The 21,469-nt window shown below is 36.4% G+C and overlaps 1 protein-coding gene across 1 annotated transcript in view; it reads left to right on the top strand.

Annotated features, from left to right (window-relative positions):
• DOK6 (docking protein 6) overlaps positions 1 to 21,469 on the top strand; it is a 313,999-nt gene that overhangs the window by 168,398 nt on the left and 124,132 nt on the right. Inside the window, exons 4-5 of the mRNA XM_069467878.1 lie at positions 6,850 to 6,969; positions 16,760 to 16,949. Of these exons, the coding sequence (XP_069323979.1) occupies positions 6,850 to 6,969; positions 16,760 to 16,949 (310 nt within the window). The remainder of the gene's footprint in view (positions 1 to 6,849; positions 6,970 to 16,759; positions 16,950 to 21,469) is intronic.

Genomic DNA, 21,469 nt, shown 5'->3' with positions numbered 1-21,469 from the left:
ACTTATTTAATTAGAAGGTGTTATCTTCAATCTCTGAGATTCTTTCTTCTGTTTGATCTACCCTGCTATTGAGGCTTTCCACTGTGTTTTGTAGTTCCCTGAATAAATTCATTTCCAGGAGTTAGGTTTGATTTTTCTTTAATATTTCGATTTCTTTAGTGAATTTTTCTTCCAAGTCCTGGATTTTTTTTTGTGGTTTCTTTGTGTTGGTTATCCATTTTTTTCTTGCATATCGTTCAGTTTTCTGATGATCCATGTTTAAAATTCTGTCTTTTTGGTGTTTTGAGTTTGGTTAACATCCATTGCTAGAGAGCTGGTGTTTCTCTTTGGGGGTGTGCTTTCCGTTTGATTCTTCATACTTCCAGAGTTGTTTCGCTGCTTCCTTCCCATCTGAATCAGCTGTTGCTTCTTACCTTTAGATTTTCGTTTGGATGATGACACACCCTGTTTAGTCTCTGAGCCAATAGGTGGTGTTGGTGGGTGAGATTTGACCATGCCCTGAATGATGAGTCAGTAGATGCAGTAAAAGGGTGTGCCGAATGACCCTGTGAGTAGGTGGCGCTTGCCAGAAGGGGCAGGCTGCAGTGTTGTTTTTGGGTCCAGTAACCAGTTCTTGTTCCTCTGGAGAGACACTCTAGGGCCTCACGTGGTGGGTGGGGCCCTGGGACTTCCAGGTGTGTCTTTATTCTGCACCTCAGTGGGGGCAGGTCGGGGACTGAGTCTGGGCAAGGCTGGGTTGGATGAGCCTGCCCTCAAGCTCCACAAATGCTATTGGCAGTGGTCAAAGGTCTGTTCTTTGCCTCTGGGCAAGGCTTCCAGGGAGGGGCTGGAATGGCCCCTTTCAGCAGAAAAGTCTGCATGTGGGGGTGGGGCTGTCTGAGACCTACAGTCTAGAGCAGGCCTTGCTCCTTTCTACCCTCCCCTATTCCACAGTTTCTCCAGGACCTCTTTCAGCAGGCAGAACCTCAAGCCAGTGGATCTACCCTGGCTGTCATGCAGGCCAGGAGGTTCCCTGCCCCGGATCCCAGCCTGGGCTGGGCGCACAGCCTTCCTATGGGGGGGAGTTGCCCCTCAGACACGCTGATCTGCCCCTGAAGGCACACACACTCAGTAGGGTCGTTCACAAATATCCCTTCTGTGCCCCAGGGCGATGCGATCGAGGCCTGGGTGTATGGGATCTGGGCTGCAGGCCTGTCCCCTGGGCCCTGGAGATCAATCTGACCCTTCCAGGTAGAGGAGTGCTGGTCTCAAGTTACCCACAGGGTGCCCAGGCTGGATCGGTGTCTCTTCGCCTCAGGATTTGCCCCGCTGTCCTGGAGTCACCAGGCGAGCAGCATCTGGGAGGGTGGGTGGGTAGGGAGCTCACAATCTGAGTACCCCTCAGTCTGCTGTTGGTCCCCAAAAGGAGAGGTCCCATTCCCGGCAGATGCCTCCAGGTGGTGGCTAAATTGTCTTTCTCGGCAGTGCCCGGTAGGCAATGGGGGAGGGGAGAATGAAGCAATATGGCGCCTGCGCATGGGCTGGGGTCTGCGGACCAGGAGGTTCCCTGAGGGAGCTGGGAGCCTGGTGCCCGGTCTGCAAAAGGCTCATGGCTCACTGGCTGTGGCCATCTCTGGGGCGTGTGGGCAGGCCTCTCTGCTCAGGAGCCCACCTGCAGTTCTAACGCAAGGGAGGGGAAATGGAGCTGCTCCCCCTACCCTTGTCGCCGGTCTCCAAGCCTCTCGAGGGCTTTTCTCCTCCTAGTTCTCCCCCACAATTTCTTCCCGTGGAGTCTCCTATAGTTTCAAGCACCCTTCCTTCCTACCCTCATCGGATCTATGTTCGTCTGCTTGTTTATTTTTTTTTTCACTTTCTTCTAAAATCTGTCTTTCTTGCAGAGACACTCTGGCTGGCGGTTCTTCTCATCCGCCATCTTGATTCTCTCCAGCCCTGTAAATTTTAAATGATAATAAGAGAAAGCTTTATATTCTCTAAACAATAGTATTCTATAAGGGAAACAATTTTCCTCACTTTAAAGAAAAGCATGCATTTTAAGACTTAAATAAATATGAAAACAACCTTTATCACCAAATTGCAGCAAATCTACACAGAAGATAATGGTTATGCTAAAGACAAAACAGGATTATTTTACCTACATTTTCCTATTAATAAAAGCTAGATCCAGTGAGGACAAATGACAATGATTTATTATTTTCACACAAAAATAGTCTTGCCTACATCTTACAATAAAGTCATATGAAACTGATGCAGTGCTATTTTTAAGTCTGTTAGGTGATTTTGGTTGATAGCATATCTTCAATATATATGACGAAAACCTTTTCACTCTGTTTTCAAATATAGCTCATTTTGGATCATTTAACTTTGATGTCATTATTCTAAGGACTAAATTTGGTGAAAGCAATAAAGCTTGACTCTATTTAGTCAATAGGCATTTATTAAGGGCTTTCTATGTAAAGCCCTTTTTTCTGATTCAAAGGGAGTTAACCATATTGTCCCCAGAATTATGGGGAGATGGAAAAAACTGAAACCCAGGGAGGAGTCATCCATGTCTGACTATGTTTCTGTTTTGCACTATGCTCGTTTTCCCTCAGTTCAAAACACCCAATTGTCACGTAATTCACTCATTTAATTTAATCTCTTATCTCCATTTATCTTATTTCCAAGTATCTGTCAGTTTTCCTTTTAGAAATTACCAAATTCCTTCATTTACCTAATTTTATGTATAATTAAAATATTATGGGGGTTTCTGTTCTATAGAAAAAGTTATTTACCTAAATTAAGAATTGGAACATAGCTGCAAGCTGTGTGAAAAAGGCATGTTAATGAAAAAGCACTTCCATCATACAGAGAAAACCAGAAAACTTTACATAACATTTTAATGTCTTTATTCCTTCATAAGGAAATTTAATTATTTCCACACTCGGTGTAAAGTTTGAAAGATAAAACAAATGACAAAAGGCACCGAGTCTATGAGAAAATAAATATTTAAAATGCAATGAGTTCTGATTTGCATTTGTATTTAATCTCAGTTCTGTAAAAGACAAAACGAAGGTGCAAAGTAAAAGATAATTCAGAGGAAAACACTAGTTAAATAATGATAGGACAAAAACATTAACATACAATATAACATTAAACAATTTCAATACATAGAGCTTGCTTAAGATAGAACTGGAAAGCATAACTGTAATATTTGAAAGGTGACTATCAAAAACAGCTCTGTAAAACTTTTATAAAACCAAAGCTTTGCGTAATACTCAAATGAATTCAACTCATCTGCAGCAAAACTGTTAGATCAAGTGTACAGACTACAAAGGTTAATACTTTTGAGATGAAAGTTTAGGACTGATTTAATTGAACCAAATACACTAGAAAATGATGAAGAGAATAGGCCGAGTGCTGTCTCTCACATTCTTCTGCTTCAACTCAGAGCTGTCCCTAGCCGTTACCAGAGGTCACTCCTGCTGTCCTGCAAATGCCTTTCCATCTCTGCCCCCAGTCATCTTCTTCTGTCCTCCCAGACTCCAGCACACAGACACAACACACACACGCACACTCATGTGCTCACACATGCTGATGTGCATGCGCACTCACTCACACACCCCCGCCCCCACACACACATCGTCATTTTCTTCCTGCTTGTCCTGCAGGTTCCTGTTCTGATACCTTCCACTCAGCTGAGCCTCTGTCACAGTTCCTCAGCTCCTACCCAGCTAGGCCAGCAGCCTTCCAGAGCACCACACACCGAACTCACTGGCTCATCCCACCAGGCTCTAAGACCAATGAGAGCAGAAAGAGTATGTTTTTCATATAACCTCCTAGCACAGTGCCTGGCATATAGTGAGTTCACAATAAATGTTTGTTTACAAAAAGAAAAAAAGGAATGGGTCCTTGATGATATCTGAATTACAGGAATCTCGCTATCTTTCTCTTTCTCTCTGAAATAGTTTACAATTCAGTCTTTAGTGTGAGTATATATACTCTGTTTTTATGACTCTCAGTAACTTCTATTCTTATATATTACTCCACTACTAAATGCTGAAGCGCTGGGATTCTTAAGAGTGGCTGCAAAAGACATCCTTACCTGTGGGTGGAGGCCCAGGAATACCTCTCACTGCAGTGACGCGAGATCTCCCTGGCTTCTGGCCTTGCAGAAATGCCACGTTTAGTTCTACCTGAGAGCGTCGGCTCCAGTTTCACAGAAGCCTTTGACTGTGTGATTGCTTTCTCTGTCTCATTAAGTCCAAGGACAGAAGAGTTAATACAAAGAAGGACTGAGTGATATATTGAACCTCTGAGAGTGCACTGACTTACTAAAGAGAACACTGGCACCAAGGTGCTTTGGCATATTTAACATTCTTATTTTTACCCCCAAATTGCATTTTAGATATTCTCGTCTCTATCTATAGAGAACTGGAAATACTATTAGGTAGAATTATGTAGATGAGATGTTAATTACATATTACTTATGATTTTAAATTGTGGAATCCTGTGAAAAATTCAAAATATTAAAAAGTAAAAAGATAAAATACAATCATATTGTCTCCCTTAGTAGAAATTTCAAGGATTTCTTGATACATCTCATGGAAATTGGCTTAACCTATAAGATGTTGGTTTGTTGTTAGAAAAGCTTTCAAAATTTTTATAAACTTCATAAGTTAAAATTTATAATCTAATGAAAATTATTTTCAATATATGCTGTTGTTGCTGCTGTAAAATTTTTCCATGAAGGCTGGCATTTTCTCCCTAAATGAAAAAAGGTTTTTTTGGTTTTTGAATTTTATTATTATTTTGTTTTTGAGAAAGCCATGAGCCTCAGCCAGTGTGCATTTATTATATTAGAAGCCTTGTGGTTGGAAAGGATTATTTTATTGGTTCCTAAGGAAATGCTCAGGCAGCCAACATGCTCTGACTCCACCTAAGCAAGGGAGTCAGAGACTCTACCTGATCCTGAACCTGGGTTGAAGGTGTGACCCGCACCACTGAGGGGATGGTCCCTGAAATACGTAAACTGTACCCTTTGTAAACAAAATGCTTTTCATGATTGGAACATCTGAACGATTATTTTTATTAGAATAGTGCCCGGGGTTGAGGGAGGGCTACATGTTCTTTTTTCCTTTATTTTCTAACAGTACTGTTGTGGTCTTGACAAATGTAAAACAAATGACAAATTTGCCTTGACATCTTATTTTTGCTGCTAAAGCAGCATGACTAAGCTCAGGAAGAAAATATTACCCGGACTTGATGGTGTTGACCAGCAAGGAGAGCTGTTGGTATTCAAATCCCAGGAGTTGAGAAAACCTGTCACAGATAACTTTTTATGGGGAGTTTAAAATGCCACAGCAAAGGTTGGAATGTCATCCATGGAGAGCAAGAAGAGATTTTCAGGGAATCTGTTAATATATTAAACTGCTCCTATGCAGATTTATGCTACATGGAAAAGTCAGAAACTTCTCTGGGCAGGTGTCAATGGAAAGTTCTTATCTAATTTCTGTACAGTGATAATGGAGCTTGGCCTAAAATATAAAACCTTTTAAAATATAAAACCTTTTTTCAGATCTCTGTATAGTAAAATAACTAGAAGACCTGGGTTCTGATTCTGTTTTGGTCCTGACCACTGATAAGATATTGGGACAGAGATATAACTTTAACCTTTAGCCCCTCATTCACACAAGGCATATATTAGAGTCAAATTCATTTCTGTTTATGAAAGCCTGTGAAAGTTTTAAAAATTTGTCAATTTAAAAAAGTTGGGAGGTAATCATAATAAAAGGAGTAAGGATCTAATCAATGTCTTAGGTAACTGGAATTTTCCAAAGAGGAAAAATACTTTTAAGATCCCACCCCAGGCCGGGCGCGGTGGCTCACGCCTGTAATCCTAGCACTCTGGGAGGCCGAGGCGGGTGGATCGCTTGAGGTCAGGAGTTCGAGACCAGCCTGAGCAAGAGCGAGACCCCGTCTCTACTAAAAATAGAAAGACATTATATGGACAACTAAAAATATATATAGAAAAAATTAGCCGGGCATGGTGGCGCATGCCTGTAGTCCCAGCTACTCGGGAGGCTGAGGCAGTAGGATCGCTTAAGCCCAGAAGTTTGAGGTTGCTGTGAGCTAGGCTGACGCCACGGCACTCACTCTAGCCTGGGCAACAAAGTGAGACTCTGTCTCAACAAAAAAAAAAAAAAAAAAAAAAAAAAAAAAAAGATCCCACCCCAAACTTTTTAAGGTAAGGATAGCCCACTTTTACAAAAAAAACTATCACATTCTTAAGCTGATGTATGTATGATCCATTGCAATTCAGAGTGGCTTGGGGATCGGAACTTCAATTCTTGTAACCCACGCAAATCTCAGTCACATTCAGGAAAACATTCATTTTCTTAACCTAATCTGACATTTTAAATTATTCATTTATATATTTTTATTTTATATTTATTCTATTTTTTTACATTGACAGATAAAATGGTATGTATTTACTACGTACAACATGATGCTTCTTAAGTATACATACACTGTGGAATAACTAAACCTGGCTAATTTATGTTTCTATGCCATTTTTCTCCAAAAATAAAACCAATCTAAAATATATTAGATAAGAAGCAAATCTCAGACTATGATGTGTAAATAAGGTAAAGTGGCATAGAATAACTTAAATACACTTGAAAATATGTGGCAAACAATGGGAAATAATTTTAGGGACTTTTTTTCGCTTCCTAAATGTAGTATTTTGTTGTTGTTTTAAGGCAGATTTTTAACTCTCACCACTTACCTGGGAACGTAGTTCAGAAGGAGCACTGCTTCTTCTCCATTCCTAGGGAATATTGCTTGACTGTGATGACGTGTGGTTATTTGCAGAGCTGGAGGCCGAGGAGTGGTGCAAGCACCTCTGCATGGAGTGTCTGGGGACCCGGCTCAACGACATCAGCCTCGGGGAGCCCGACCTGCTGGCGGCCGGAGTGCAGCGGGAACAGAATGGTGAGCGTGAGCTTGCTTTCCGTCACTTTAAAGCACACTAATAGTTGTCGAACTTCAGAACTGGAAAGGATCTCAGGAATATTTCAGAGAAATCATTTTTTTAAAAAGAAAATAAACTGATCGATCCAGGTTATTAAGGAACTTTCTTAAGATGGTGTGGCAACTACAGAAAATGCCTAGGTACAACCAAGGGCTCCTGGCTGCTTGCCTGTGACACTGCCATTTATCCAAATAAATAATGAGTGGGTTAACTCGTTGGACATAAGGCTTTTGAATGTATGATAGCATTCCATTTTCTTCTTTGAGAGTTGTTATAGATTTAGAGTTCATATTAACAAATTTGGCTTATCACGTTGTCAGCAGCTTTTAGGGCATTTGGCTAATACTACAAGGAGGAAATTATAGTGGATAAAATCTCAGAGTTTCGCAAAATTGAGGTTTATATAAATAATAATATTTACTTACTACATTGTTCTCCAATTTAACAGGCATTTTTCATGTCTCTTAACACTTTATGCTGCATGTTCTTGACAGCACCTCTAAATATGAAATAATAATGTATTTATTATTCAGTGTATCCATATTAGTTGCTTGTGAGCTCATTTCACTCTATTTTGTAAAATAATTATCATCAGCGCCAGATGATCTAATGTGAAAATAGAAACTTTTCAATGTTGCTAGTTTTTGATGATCTGTGTTTAGAAAGGCTGAAGGACATTGGTGAAACTTGACGCTATTGATTAAAAAGAAATTCTGGAATTATCTTAGATGATAAATTAGATAGTGTAGGTAAAAGTGCACTGTGATAGCACGTGATGGTTATAACCTTGTTATTCCTGATAGCAATGTTGTTAACAACTATTGCTATCTTTTCATAACCCATTAAAGCACTAGTTTCGGTTTGTTGCTAAAATGAAAAAAGTTTTTGTCCAGCTTATTGATCGTGAACATATGTAGGTAACAAACATTGCTCCCATTCGACTTTTTAGAAAGTCACAAAGCGTTTCTGTAGCTCTTTTTCCAGCTTCCGTTTTATATTCCAGTTCCTCTCCCTCACGCTCTCAGATTTCCACCTCTGATCTGTTTTCTGGGAGCCGTGCTAAGCACAGAGCATGGATAATCATGCCACTTAAAGTACATGCTGTTCATCCACAGTTTAGGAAAAGAAGGAAAAAACTCTTACCAATAAGGATTTGTTGAGTACTTCATAAAGAAAATATGAAAAAAGCAAATAAATTAAGCTTGTGGGTAGAAATGTCATGTCTTTTTTTAGTATAGACTCTACACTTTTTACTTGGAGGATTTGGAGTTATACATGTTTTCCATGCAAATGGGTATTGTACTTCCTTGTTTTATTGTAATTGTATTTCTAATTTGATAATAATGTCAATGTAATTTGTCTATAATATAATGGAGAATTTTTAATATGGATTTTTTTAGGATAGGCCAAACAGGGAATTAAATGTCAAAACTACATAAAAAGCACAAGGTTTCTTTAAAAAAAAAAAATACACACGCACAAGTACAAACAAAGAAAACAAAACTTCATGGTTGAGACTTGTTGGCCAGTGTGGACTCTTCTCTCCTCCAGGACTGATCATTGGTGTGGAGCCCACACCTCTTCCCTAGACAGTATGGCCACTTATTTTACTTAAAATGTGTAGGGAAAGCACTCATTGGTTTAGCCAGCTAATTAAAGTCTTCAAAAGTGGCATTGACTTTTAAAGCTGTCATTTCATTGACTTTCACTCTCTATTCCAGACACTTCAAGCATAAAACCTTTAAAAATAAACAAAATCATCAACTTCCTAATACATGTTTGAAGTCATTACTATGTACAGATGGAATAAATCCTTTATTAAAGATTTGTCATTATAGATTCAGTTTTTGCCTTAAGATATTTTAGTATTAAATAATATAATATATTCTTCATAAGAAACATTATTTTATTATTTTGTCAATCATATGCTTGGATTTAGTTTGAACTTTTTCTGTTAAGAGATAAGATGCATATGTGTGCAGAATCAATGTCATAAATTACATTAACGTGGCTTGTGGTGATTTTGTGGTATTATCATTAAAAAAAGTCACACTTGCTCAATCTTAACCACAACATTTTTTGACATTCAAAATTGCTACTTCTCCTCTAGTGTTTTCCTAACTCTTGAGACAGCGTGGTCTTATTTTCTCTGAGACTAGCTAGGAATAGATATTTATGCAAATAATTTTTAAAGGTGAAAGATAATGTGTGTTGCTGAGATAAAAGTGGTTATTGATTAATTATTTTTATCTAGTGCTGTCAGCTGTTTTCATATCCACTTAGAATCCTACATGGTATTAGGGAAAGTTAAGTGAACATAAGCTCATATACACACACAGGAAAAATTATTCTTAAAGTTTAGATGACACTGCCACAAGAAAGGCACATTAGGTAGACATTTCAAACTTTAAATTCTTATAATTTCCAAGATCTCCAGGTATTTCAGTAGTATTTAAGGTAGCCTACATTGGCCTTAGAAAATATTAATGTATGGTATTATAGTCATGATTATTTACAAAGGATTCACAACACATAACAGCAATTCTAGAAAACAAATGTTGCTTATTAATCATTAATAGCAAAAGTTAACATCATAACCAAGAAGTAACTCAGATGTAGGAAATTCCTGCAATTGCAGTTGGAAGGGAACAAAGAGGATACGTCCAATCTGTTATTGATACAAGAGATCTCTATCTGGAACAAAAAAAAAAAATGGAAAAGGAACCTCAGACTTTGCCATCTGGTTAATTCAGAGTCAGATTGAAGGATTTGGTTTTGTCCAGGACCCAGTGGCTCTGCTTATGAGTGGGCTAGAATCATCATAAATTCCTAGTTTTAGCCCAAAAACATGTAACTTTTCTCAAAACCAAAGCAATATCCCAGTGCTATTTCTAAATTATTTACCTGGCTTGCCATCATAAAAATGCTCCCTACATTCAACTCAGAGACCCTTTAATGTCATTCACTCATCATTATTTATCCATCAAACATTTTAGAGGATCTATAATATGCAGGAACTAAACTGAGGAAATATAGAATTGAACAAAGTATGGTTATTACTTTTAAGAAGCTCACAAAGTAGTAAAGCAGACAAACCTATAATCAAAGTATATCAATCAATGTTTTATAAAATAGTGCTGTGTTCCCATTTAACAAAAAAATCTATGCATAGGCAGAATGGCTAACGTTTGGCTGATTTAGACTGGGTTCTGCTGAGATTGGCTCTGAGCTGCAAATGGTGCCCATGTCTGTCCCATGTGTCTCTCATCTTCCTTACACTTGCAGTTACCCAAAGAACATTCTCAAAACAAAAAATAACAGTAATGCAAGAAAGCAAGCCCAAATTTGCAGCACAATTTAAGCCTCTGCATATTTCATGTCCACTAACATTCCATTGGCCAAGTCCAAAATCAAGAAGCAGAAGTACACCCCACCTGTGAGGCCATGCCAGGGATTAGAATGTATAACCTAATAGGGAGAGGAACTGAAGAACTGAGAAAAAAATGATACAATTTACCATCTGAGGCATAATAAAATATATGCTAAAATAAAAACAAAAGGAAAATACTGTGGTATAGATATGATTAATTCTAATTAAAGTAGCCTGTCCTTTTCTCTTTTTTAAATTATTTTTTATTCTTCCAAATAAACTTTCTCTATCATGCAAATCTGAAACTCTTGATGTCCATTAATAGTTAAAGCCAATATTAGCAGAACGCTACTTGTGGAAAATAACCAGTTAATGACAAAACAATGGCAACAGTAACAACAAAGTTCTTTCTAATTTAAAGATTTTCCCCCAATTTCTCCAAAATGATCTGGGGCAAAATGAATGGAAATGTTCTAAATTTCCCATCTGCTATAAGAGAAAAATCTAAGTATTATCTCTTATAGCTTTGGAAAATGAAGTCTAATATGTCATTTACACCTCTGAAGTTCACTGGATGAACAATAATTAAAAGAGAACAAAGGAAACAGGACTCAAACAAAATAGAACTAATGCCTTTTTCCCATAACAAACAAAAGCTGAGGGATTTCATCAACACCAGACCTGTCCTACAAGAAATGCTAAAAAGAGTTCTTCAATATGAAATCAAAGGACATTAATGAACAATAAGAAATCACCTGAAGGTATACAACTCACTGGTAACAGAAAGCACACAAATACAGAATACTCTATTGCTATAATTATGGTGCATAAATCACTTACATCTTGAGTAGAAAAACTAAAAGACAAACCTATCAAAAATAACTACAACAACTTTCTGAGAGATAGACAGTATAAAAAGATATGGATGGAAACAACAAAAAGTAAAAAAGTGCGGGAGGAAATAGAGTTAAATGGTAGAGTTGTATTTGTTTAAAATACTTGGTTTTAAAATGTTTTCTGCAAGCTTCATGGTAACCTCAAATCAAAAAACCTACAACAGACAGACAAAATAGAAAAAGCAAGAAATCAAAACACGATACCAGAGAAAATCACTTTTAACAAAGGAAGCAAAAAGGAAAAGAGAGGACCACAAAACAACCAGAAATCAACTAACAACATGGCAGCCGTAAGTCCTTACCTAGCAATAGTAACACTGAATCTGAATGGACTAAACTCTCCAATCAAGAGACAGAGTGGCTGAGTGGATTTAAAAAACAAGAGCCAACTGTATGTTGTCTGCAAGAAACACACTTCACCTATAAAGACACAAATAGACTGAAAATAAAAGGATGGAAAAAGAGTTTCCCTTTAAATACAAAGGTAGTTTCCAGAACCACCATGTCCGGCAGCATTTAAACTTGTTATAAGGCTATATCCATTTATCAATAATGTACACAATATTCAAAATTAGAAACAATGTAATGACAATTATTTTTAAATTTCAGATTTTCTAACCTTCATGGCCTTGTGTCTTTTGAAGACCTTGGACTCATTATACTTAGAATGAAAAGTATACCTGAACAGATAACTGATACAGAAATAGGAGACTTTCTCAAACTGGTGAAGAATATCAATGAAAAAACTTCAGAAAAGATCATTGTTGAGGGTAAAATATTAGATGCTTTCCCCATAAGATTGTAAATAAAACAAAATATCCTCTCTATTTCTAGTCAACATTTTACTGAAGGTCCTCCTCTGTGATATGACAAGAAAATAAAGTAAATCATAAAAATTGGTAAAGAAGTATAATCTAGCTTGTATACCCAGAAAACCCTAAAAATCATATCAGAGAGCTACTACCACTAACAAATTAATTCAGTGATTGTGCAGGATACAAGGTTGATATTCAAAAATTTAGATATATTTGTATATTTATGTGATGAACAATTACAAAATTAAATATTTAAATACCATTTACAGGCTCGGCGTGGTGGCTCATGCCTGTAATCCCAACACTGGGAGGCCAAGGTGGGAGGATTGCTTGAGGCCAGGAATTCAAGACCAGCCTGAGCAACATAGTGAGACCTGTCTCTACAAAAAGTACAAAATTTAAGCAGGTGTGGTGGCGCACACCTGTAGTCCTAGCTACTCAGGAGGCTGAGGCAGGAGTATTGCTTGATCCTGGAGTTCAAGGCTGTAGTGAGCTACATTTTCACCACTGCACTCCAGCCTGGGCAACAGAGTGAGACCCCCATTTCTAAATAAATCAGCAAATAAATATTTTAAAATAAAATAAAATACCATTTACAAAACCATGAAAAACCATCACATACTGAGGGATAAATCAGCAAAGGCTGCACTAGACCTCTACACAGAAAACTAAATATTGCTGAGAGAAATTAAAAGAGATCTCAATAAATGGAATGATAAACCATGTTCTTAATGGGAGGACTCAATATTGTCAAGATAGCAATTCTTCCCAAATTAATTTGTAGATTCAACATAATTCCAATAAAAGTCTCAGAAGCCAGACCTTTTTTTCTAGAGATTGATATGGTAATTATAAATGAATCTGGAAGGCAAAAGACCAACACTAGCTAAATAATCTTGACAAGGAAGAACCGAGTTGGAATGGGTATGCTTCCCAATGTCAGGACTTACCATATGAGACAGCATCAAGACAAAGGAAAGACATAGAGATCAATGGAACAGAATAGAGAGACGAATTAGATCCACACGTATATGGATGGATAATTTTTGACACGGACAAAGCTCTTTTTTTACATGCTTGTTAGTCATTTCAATGAGAAAAGTAAAACTTCTGAAAATAAACTGTTCTAGAATGACTGATGTCTGTGTAGTAAACAGTAACTCTGGACCCATACTCACACCACACTCAAACATCAATTTCAGATGGATGCAACTTAAAGATACACAAAGAGTTCTTATATAAAACACTGAAAGTGCAAACTATAAAAAGAAATAAGTTGAACTTCACCAAAATTCAAACTTATGCTCATCAAAAAAGCAAAAGCACCATCAAAAATTCAAAAGGAAACAAAAAATAAAAAAGGAAAGCTACAGATGGAATAAACTAGTGATGTGCTGATGTGGGCTCCCCCTCACTTCCTAAGAGCCTTCTAGAATAAGCAAAAATAACCTACCGTGTCAGAAATCAGATCGGTGTTTGCTTCTCAGGGCATGGGCGACAAAAAGTGTCATAAGCGACCTTTCTGGGGTGACTGTAGTGTTGTGGATCTTGATGTGCATCTGTCAAAACTGAAAGAACATTATACATAAGATGTGAGCATTTCAGTATATGTCACAATATAGTGCAATCTTTCAATAATGAAGGACTTATTACAAAATTAAAGAAAATAAAACTATTTTCTACATTCTGAACTTAAATAAATCATGTGAACAAAATTAATGAAAATCTGAGATGAAGTATTTGTCATAAACATGTTATAAATTCTCACAATCAACAGGAGACACAGAACTAATTTTTTATAAATCTGGCAAAAGACATTTATATAAATGACTATATGTAGATATTTGGAATGTTTACGGGTAAGGAATTTCTGGAAGGAAATTTGACAATGTATGATTCTTAAAAGAATTTATAGTATTTGCTCCAATGATTTGGATTTTAGTATCCAATGTAAGTTAATAGTCAAAGATACTAAAAGCTATCTAAAAGTTATATACAAGAAGAGAATTAAGTACAGTAAACACTATGAACCAATATAAAAGGAGTGAATCATTTAGCAAATTGAGCTGAAGGTTGGTTATTTTAGTGTAGGTTAATTTATATTAGATGAATATGGGCTTATCTTTAATATTCATCAAATAGATTATTACATAAATTATAGTATAGCTATATGGTGTAATGTTATGCATTCATTAAAAATTTTACCTTCTACAAATATTTGACAGCATCTGAAAATGCTTATACTACAAGTACAATGTACAAGGTTAAATATTTTCAGTGTAATAACAATTATGTGTCAATATGTTTGTATATTAAGATACACTGTAGCAGGGATTATCTCTGTAAGGTATAACAACATTTGAATTTTAATTTTTTAAAACAATTTTCCGTATTTACTTCAATGAACATGATTTACATGGAAATGCAGATAAAATTCATGCAACAATTTTTGTAAAGAAAAATTCCTGGGGGATTAAAAAGATGCTAGAGTTTTTTTTTTCTAAGTGCTGCTGATTGATTAAAGAAACATAAGTGTTCCAATTCATAGTAGCCAGGTACATCGAGCAGATGGCACCTGGCAACTAAATTTATTACTATTGCCACATTATAGTAAACTAAATTCTGATGAATTTCAGTTCTGTGGTGAAAATGAAGTCACAATTTCTGAAGAGTCCCACAAATTTTGACAAGCACAAATCATGATTAGTTTCACTAATGGTTTAATTACATCATACAGATCTCAAGATGTATCACAATGTGCAAACACCTGCTTTCTCAGTGAGGCTCAGCTTCTAAAGCTGCTGGAATTAAAGACTGACCACTGCAATATCCCTGTATTAGAGAAATTTTGGAGATAAGAATATAAAAAACAGAATGATCTTGAAATGTCTCATTATCTTCTATGTAATATCTGGCTCTATTTAATTCCCTTAGTATTTCATATAACCATTAAAAAACAAAGCAGATTGTATCAAACAATGGGGTGAACCTAGATTCAAAATTGGGAAAAATACTCAGTAATAAATCCCAAGCATATGCTCACTTTTTCTAATACCAGATTCTTGAGGACTTAACAATACTTAATATTAAACCAATATCTCCGGTCTTTTGTCCAGGTAACATTTAGTAAACCATTTATTAGTTTTGTATTCTTATTATAATTTCATGTTTTGAATTTATATGTAACAATTATTAAATAAACAGTATAAAATGGAACTTTCTTGTTGTCACTGCACCGCAGCCCCAGATATTAGAGAATAATTTTGGAAAAAATATGTGCTAGTTTGTTCTAGTGGAACATAGCATCACTTTTCAAAAGCATTCCTCATGCTTTCTCTAACATTGCTACTTTTCTGGCAATATTTTAAAATTTCACAAATCAACAGTTCTCAAAGTGTGGTTCCCAGAGCAGGAGTGTCAACACCCCCTGGGAGTAAGTAGAAATGTAAATTATCTGGTTCCAGCCCAGACCTACAGGTGGAGGAGGCTTAGCAATCTGTTTTTAAACAAGTCGTCCAGGTAGTTTGGATGCACACTAATGTCTGAAAACCAGTACTCTAGGCAATAAAAACCAAATGTAGGTTCTTAAATTTTAAAAGTAGCATGATTAGACACTGATTTAAAATGCCTGCCTGATGAAATTGTTTGACAAAGGTAAGCATTTTTAAATATCATTTAGTGGAGCCAATTTTAACCACTCCAGTTTGAAATGGTCTTTCTAGTAAGAACCTTACCAAATTTTAGTAAAACAATATATTGTATGCTACTAAGGGAATAAAATAATTTATTCATAGCAAAGGCAGAAAGATTCCTTCCTCATTATAATGGAATTCAGTGAATTATGGGAAGGTAACTTGATGTGCTGCCCTCATCTCTACGTACCTAGTTTTCTGCTGGATTAAATTAGTTTACTTTTTAATTGAATCTGAAATCCATTAGGGAAGAATGGATTTTGAATATTTGAAAATTGAAAATAATATTTCTTAGGCTAATTTCTTTCAAGGATTGCAAGAAATAACATCAAAAGTTAAGACTGGAGAGTTCTAAAGTACAACAAGAAGGGTTTACATATTTTTATTTTGCTTACTAATGTCTTAAGTTCTGCAAGAGGCAGTAATGAATATCTGCAATTATCATATGCTGAATTTGACCATGATTACAATTTGTTTTGAGATACAAACTAAATTATCTTTGCTGTGCTTAGTTAGTGAGTCAGTCTGAGTGCACATTAAATACATCATGTCACAAAGGTGAAATTGAGTAAGGTCTTGCTTAAAGAAGACATACATCCCTCACAGGAATTGTATCTGTGATATCCACTTAGACTGTGTGAAAAGGCAGACAGTAAGCACAATCTGGGCAGAGACTCCACTTAGCATTTGCCCTTATTTCCCCATTGTACAATTTAACTACTTATTCCTCACCATAGAGAATGCATGCAATGAAAAGTTATAGAATGAGTGAGTGAATGCGCTAATAATTAAAAATACTTTAATGAACTCCTTTTCTCAAATACAAAATGGGAACAGGTAGTGTTGTGCAATGGATACCAGTATCACCAAGGGACATGATAATGCTTTCTGAATTCTTTAGATATACAAATTGATACAGTATTGCCATAGACAATACTGTTTTCACTTAATTTTCTCCATTCTTTGTTTCTTTGCAGAACGATTCAATGTGTATCTTATGCCTACACCAAATCTGGATATTTATGGTGAATGCACAATGCAGATCACTCACGAGAATATCTATCTCTGGGATATCCACAATGCCAAGGTCAAACTGGTGATGTGGCCTCTCAGCTCACTGAGGAGATATGGTCGGGACTCGACATGGTTCACGTTTGAGTCAGGAAGGTAAGCGACCACGTGCAGGAGGTGTGTATTAGGTAGACCCCTGAGGGAAAGGGTCTGTCCACCCATTGCCCGGGATGACCACAGCTTTTATGAAGGGTAGAAGTTACCAAATACATACTTTCTTCAGGTTCTTGTTGATAATCTAAATAAAATTGTGTTAATTTTATGGCATGTTAATTACTCCATTCAAAATAATTTCAGTCCCTTACATTAGCCTCAAACTAGTTTTGTAATTATGTTAATAATGCAATATATTGTATTATCAATATAATACTGTACTTTTGGTATATACTCATGCCATAGGATTTCTGTAAGGTTAAATACACTATATCCTTGCATTATTTTTGTGAGGTTTTTTATAAATGAACAATATTTTAAAGAATTTCACAAAGATGACTGGATAGACAACTAATATGTTATCACTATGAAACACAGTAAAATGATTAATGTATGATAATTCAGAGCCATTTCTCCTGTGCATGTTTTAAATAAACAGTATTATTAATTGCTGGAAAAAAAAATTCACAAAGAATGATTTAAATTTTGTTTTTAAGGCAAGCATGTTTGTTTCTCGATCACTGCGTTTAGTGGGAAGGCGTCACGGCCTGCACAGTCACTGTTCACAGACATGGATTTAGACACGAGCTACGACTCACCGAATCAATGTCTTTGGGTTATGACCCCTTTGTGTTACTGTTGTCACACACCCAAGACTCAGGTTTAGGGATTCTATATAAGAAAGACATGTGCATTCATTTCTCACAAAGGACACGATTTATCACATTCTTAAGATGAATTCATGGTCTTATAAGGTAAACAGAGTGAGGTTTCACTGCATCTGATATAACAATTTTAAGTTTATAACTTTCTTCTTACAAAACCATTAAATATTTATTCAAGGTCAGATTCTAATAATATCTATCGAGGGTAGGTCATATGTCTCTTAAAATTTTTAAGGAGCCAAAAAAAAAAAAAAAACCCTGAGCCGGAGTAATTTTACCAGTCTGGAGCCCTCTTGCACTAAGGTGATATTGAAGTCTCCACCACTTTGATTTCTCTGAAGAGCCTTGGATCCTATGTTTACTTAGCAGCTATGAGCTTGTTCAACTATTTCTGCCTGCCTAGATATTGACAGTGGAATAGCAATCACACTCTGGGAATTATTGGTAAATAAAAATTCTTGTAAGAAAATGAATATTTTTAGGCATGTACACTATTTTAAAAATTATATAATTTTATGAAAATGGGTTGGTATCTTTTAGAGATTCTCTGACCTGAACCCTATGCTACATTTTTAATGGCCTTAAAAGTTAATTTAATGTATCTAAAGGAACTGCATGGGTTTGTTTGTTTGTTTTTCTCATCACTAAACAACACCACCTCCAGGATCCCCTCTCCTACATCTTTCTCCTGGGTACAACTATTTGTTTTCAATGTAGAACAATTTAACTATGTTGTCTAGTTCATCATTTCAATAGGCTTCTACTCAAAATTGTCAATAGCCAGTAGTTTTCTTTCTGGTTTATATTATTCAGAATTTTCACTCCATTTATACCTGCCCACATAATTTTTTAAGATCTTTCTATTTTGATGGAGAAATTTGGTATCTCCTTATTTTTTTTCCATTTCTTTTCTCTTTTCTTTGTTTCTTTGTCTTTGAAATTGAAGATTTGTCCTTTTGTACAGAGTTCATTTGTTTTTTTTTTTTCCTGCTCTGAATTTTTGGTGTCCTTTGCTTTTTAATGATTGAGATATTAACCATAATTTATGCATCTATCTTGTAAATTCCATATGATCTCACTCTTGTTAAAGCGAGCAAAGGCCAGAGGTATTGTCCATGCTTGATCCAGAAAAATAAAAGGGAGACATTGTGTTCACTGGGTCAGAACTGGTAGTGATACTGGTGATGAGACTGGGGACAATTCAGAGGACAGATTGGTGGTGAGGCACGGCCAGTTATCCTAGCAAACCAAGCCAAAGTTCTATACTTTCCTGGTTTTATTTTACTAACTCACCGCACAAGGTATATCATTTGATATAAAATTTAGCCATTTATTTATATTCTTATGTGCACTGAAAAGTAATACAATTGGATATGTCAAAATACTCTTTTCTCACTGACAGACTTTTTTAAATGCACTGTTAAATTCTAGTGTATCACTAAATTATAGCAATGAATGGTAGGAATGGGTCTAGATCATTTATTCTGGAGGAACATACTTCAGTGTGGTATAATGATATGCCATAAGTCTCAGGGAGCACATACCCAGTGCAAGGACAGAGAATAAGGACCAGGCAGCTGTCAGTGGAATCGTCCTCAGCAGTTCGTGGCCTTGGGAGATGAATTCATAGTGTCACATTAGTTCAGAGCAATTGCTTTTTTATCACTATGATCATAACTTTGCATTTTAAGAGTAAAGAACAACCAATTTGCCATGCAAGCTTATTTTCTCAAAAAAAATCACAAAAGATACTAGATGTGCAGAGAAAGTCATAGAATTCATGATTATGTACAACTTTATCCTGTGAAAGACAAAACTACTTTTTAAACTGCTGATATGGCATTTTCACTTCATATTACCTCATAAATATCGTGAGCAGAAATCAAGATGAGCTCAAACACCTGCATGACAAAATTCAAGTGAGCCCTAAATTCTTATCTTATAAAATTATTGTTCGAAAAATAATCACCAATATTCAGCACAATGCTTAATATTACAAAATTCCTATTTAAAATACATACCTCACTAACTTTGATAATATTGCCTCTATTTAGAAGCCTGGGGAAAATCTGGCTACAGATTTTTAACAACTGGAAATATAAAATAATACTTAAATATTGCAATAGAGTTCCTATGGAAAGATGGTTAATGGAAGGAAATGCTGTTAATATATATTATATGATCAAGGATTCTGAGATGTGGTAGGTAGGCTTGATTTATCCTTAAACATTTCTTGGTCAGGGATACAAAGAGAAAATCTCTCTTCTCTAATGCATAACCATGTAGTTAAAAGGAAAGATAAAGCAGAGAGTTCTTAAATATGATACAAAAGCATGAAAAAATATATACTATATAATACAACTACAGAATACATATAAATTATATAGAAGGTAAAAAGTCGAAGTTAGCTAAGGAACTTCTAAAACATCCTCACATACAGGGTCCAAATGGGAGTTAATCAATGCCCTAGATTATTTTTTTCCACAAATTACTGTTTTATTTGCCATCGAGAGTGTAGTGGCACACATTTCTTCACAAAAGAGTGTACTGCTGTGAATCTAAGATGTTCTTCTGAACTATAGATACCTACCCTGCAAGCTATATGCTGTTTGGTGCATACTCTGGTCTCATCTACCAGGAGTCTCTAGTAGGTTTTTAGACAGCAAGCAGGACTCATGTTCCCTTCTCAAATGGTCCTAGAATGTTTCTTAACTAAAACATTGAGGAGTTGCAATTCATTAAACTAAAATATAATTAAACTCAAGAGGAGATTCACCCACATTGCACATGACTTTACCTGAAGTGAGGAAAATGTGGGCATGTGCACACAGGCAGTAGCAGCTACATCACTACCACCAGCTGGCAGCCACCATTGGATGATGCTACTCAATAGATGTCATAAATAGTAACAAAATATACTCCAATTTCAGGAATACTAAAATGCATAAGTATGTGTATCTGCTGAATGAATGGTTCCATTGTTCTAATGAAGCCAGCTGGGAGTGGTCTCACGAGAGACAAGAGGCGGAAGCGGTGGCCCTCCGCCAATCTCAGGAGGGGATCAAACGAGAACTGCACATCTCTCTCCACTGATTTCATTCCCTTGATTCCAGAAATCATTCCTTGATTTAATGACTATTAATAAAGCTTAGGAACTTTCTGAAAGAGAATTAAAAAGCCTAAGAGGAAGACCAGAACTGTCATTGTGATCCCTGTAGAGTGATGGACCAATTAGCAAAAAGTAATTCTCATTGAAATATGTGTGGATTCCACAAAAATGTATTGAACTTTAAAGTTAATCAAGCAAAAACTAAGATTAGAGCCTCCATTTCTTGATAAGAACAGTTTTCTAAGTCATTTAATTAATGCTTTATCCTAGGGGAAAAATTAGTCCTAGTATTATCATAGGAAGACATTTACCAAATTAGACACAGGGAAAGAAGAAAAGGCACTAAGGTCCTGAAAAGCTTTGTCTTACCATTATTTCTTTAGAATTAAAGGAAGGGTTTATATAGACCCATGATTTTTTAACATCACATACATACATCCCTGATGCAAATTTTCACGGGGGCCTTTCCTATGTCCAGCGGTCCCCAACCTTTTTGGCAACAGGGGCAAGTTTCATGGAAGACAATTTTTCCATGGTGGGGAAGTGGGGAGGGGGAACTTCTGTGGTGATGTGAGTGATGGGGAGCGGCTGTACATACAGATGAAGCTTCGCTCGCTCACCTCTTGCTGTGCACTCCCCCCCAACAGGCCACAGACCAACACCGGTCCGTGGCCTGGGCGTTGGGGACC

This window comes from Eulemur rufifrons, chromosome 5 (assembly GCF_041146395.1).
Source record: "Eulemur rufifrons isolate Redbay chromosome 5, OSU_ERuf_1, whole genome shotgun sequence".
Taxonomy (NCBI): Eukaryota; Metazoa; Chordata; class Mammalia; order Primates; family Lemuridae; genus Eulemur; species Eulemur rufifrons.
This window is presented reverse-complemented; position numbering and strand designations above follow the sequence as displayed.